Source organism: Alligator sinensis, unplaced genomic scaffold (genome assembly GCF_000455745.1).
Source record: "Alligator sinensis unplaced genomic scaffold, ASM45574v1 scaffold933_1, whole genome shotgun sequence".
Taxonomy (NCBI): Eukaryota; Metazoa; Chordata; order Crocodylia; family Alligatoridae; genus Alligator; species Alligator sinensis.
This window is the reverse complement of record NW_005842542.1, coordinates 557,987-560,302: the sequence shown is the minus strand read 5'-3', so window position 1 is coordinate 560,302 and position 2,316 is coordinate 557,987. Positions and strand designations below refer to the sequence as shown.

The 2,316-nt window shown below is 49.7% G+C and overlaps 1 protein-coding gene across 1 annotated transcript in view; it reads right to left on the bottom strand.

The window, feature by feature from the left end:
• The window catches only part of ZNF423 (zinc finger protein 423), a 275,029-nt gene extending 274,636 nt beyond the window's left edge, over positions 1-393 (bottom strand). The window contains exon 1 of the mRNA XM_025213622.1: positions 199-393. Coding sequence (XP_025069407.1) covers positions 199-247 — 49 coding nt within the window. The 5' untranslated portion in view covers positions 248-393. The remainder of the gene's footprint in view (positions 1-198) is intronic.
• Positions 394-2,316: the final 1,923 nt, after the last annotated feature.

Sequence of the window (2,316 nt, the reverse complement as noted above, 5' to 3'; positions counted from 1 at the left end):
TAGGGAGTGGCAGACACACAGACAGACGCATGCTAATATACACACACATACAGACACAGACTGTGGGGAAACGCAGGCACACTGGAGGATAGGGTAAAGATCCAGGACAACTTTGACAGACTGGATTTATGGGGTGAATGGAATCAGATGAGGTTTAACAGGGAGAAGTGCCGGGTTCTTCATCTGGGTAGGACGAACCTTCATCATAACTATAAAATGGGTGGTGGTCGACTGGCTGGCACAGCATCTGAACGGGACCTGGGGGTCATGATAGGCTGGAAGATTAACCTGAGCGAACAGTGTGATGAGGTTGCCAGCAAGGCAAACAGAACTCTGGCATGCATCGGCCAATGCATTTCCAACTGGTTCAGGGAGCTGCTTCTCCCTCTCTCTTCGGCATTGGTGAGACCACAGCTGGAGTACTGTGTCTAGGTCTGGGCATGGCACTTCAGGAAGGATGTGGATAAGCTGGAGAGGGTACAAAGAAGGGTCATCCATATGATTAGAGGCATGGAGGATAGGCCCTATGAGGAAAGACTCCAGGAACTGGGCCTGTTCAGTCTGAGTAAGAGAAAGCTGAGAGGTGACTTGATATCTGCCTACAAGTATGTCAGGGGTGAACATCAGGATCTGGGGGAGCAGCTCTTCAGGAAGGCACCTCAGGGGAGGACAAGGACAAATGGGCATAAGCTAATAGCAGGTAAATTAAGGCTGGACATAAGAAAAAACTTCTCTGAAAGGGTCACCAAAATCTGGAACACACTCCCAGCAGATGTGGTGCAGTCACCATCCTTGCAGGTGTTCAGAGTGAGACTGGACAAGCACCTTGTTGAATTTGTCTGACCCCAATAACTTCCTGTCCATGGCAGGGGACTGGATTTGATGACCTTGCAGGTCTTTTCCTGTCCTTTGATTCTATGAGAAAGACAGACAGTGCCCAGCAGGTAAGTCTGTGGGAGGGGGAAGGGGAGGAGGAGAGGGGCAGATCGAGGCCCCCACAGTGAGGGAGGGAGTGGGACAGGGACAGGGCCACAGCTGGGGTGAATGGGACCACAGGGGCCAGGGCAGGTCGTGGGACAGAGCCATGGGAGGCTCATCTAGGAGCACTGGGGGAGGGGAGGGGAGGAGAGGGGAGGTGGGTGGACGCAGCTCGCCACCATGGCATGCACCCCCAGGAGAGGCATGGGGGGTACATGCCCCCCAGATGTGTGTGTGGGATGGAGGTGGGCTGCGCACTGGGCTCTGCTCCCCACTACTGCTGCCTCCAGAGTCACACGGGATGCCATGTGCCTTCCATGTGCTGGCTGCACTGCGTCCCCTGCCCACCCGGCAGTGGAAGGCATGTGGCATCCTGCACAGGTCCAGAGGCAGTAGCAGCGGGGCATAGAGCCCAGTGTGCAGCCCGCCTCCATCCTGTGCACAAATCTGGGGGGGGAATGTGCCCCCCATGCTTGCCCCAGGGTGCACACAGTGGCAGGAGCCCCCTGGAAATGTGCAGGTCGCTCCACGTGGGGCCATGTCCTTTTGTGCTGGCCCACTGAGGAACTGTTTTGATGCGACTATCACTTTTTGCCACCTGCACAGTAAAACTTATATGATTGTGAAGGCTTTCAATCTGCACTGGTTTCAGGTAGTTTCCCAAAATGAATTCTAGTTAAGAAATGTGTATGTGTGGGGGTGTGAGTAGCTTAGTCAAGGGGGATGAAGTGTTGTTTATTGTTGTAGGACAGGACAGGACAGATGGGAACCACTGCAATGAACACTGCAACCACTCCACGGGCATCAAATCTTCAGACCCCTAGGGACCTGTATTGTTCTCATATAATGTGCACCTATATCCCCTCAGCTGGTTTGCAAGGGGTATGCATGTTCTAAAGAAAATACAGTACTTTTCCCTGTTAGCATGAAAGTAGTATTTATATTTGGGCTTATTTTTTCAGTATTTCAACCTTCCCAAATAATTAATTAAAACTAGTTAGAAAACTTTAACTGGACAGAAAAAAAGGGCACAAGACTTTTTTTCTTTTATTGCTGCCATGTCCTCAAGATACCAGTGAAAAGTTTGGAGACTGATACAATCACTTGCAAACATCTGACAGAAACAACAATTTTCAAAATTAAAAATTAAAAAAAAAGGCACTCCTTAAAGTGGGGAGTCAAATGGCCTGTTTTGAACTCTAGCAGTAAAAGTGTATTCACTATATATATATATATATATACATATATATTAATTTATTCATTATAGATTCATAGATGTTAGGGTCGGAAGGGACCTCAATAGATCATCGAGTCCAACCCCCTGCATCGGCAGGAAAG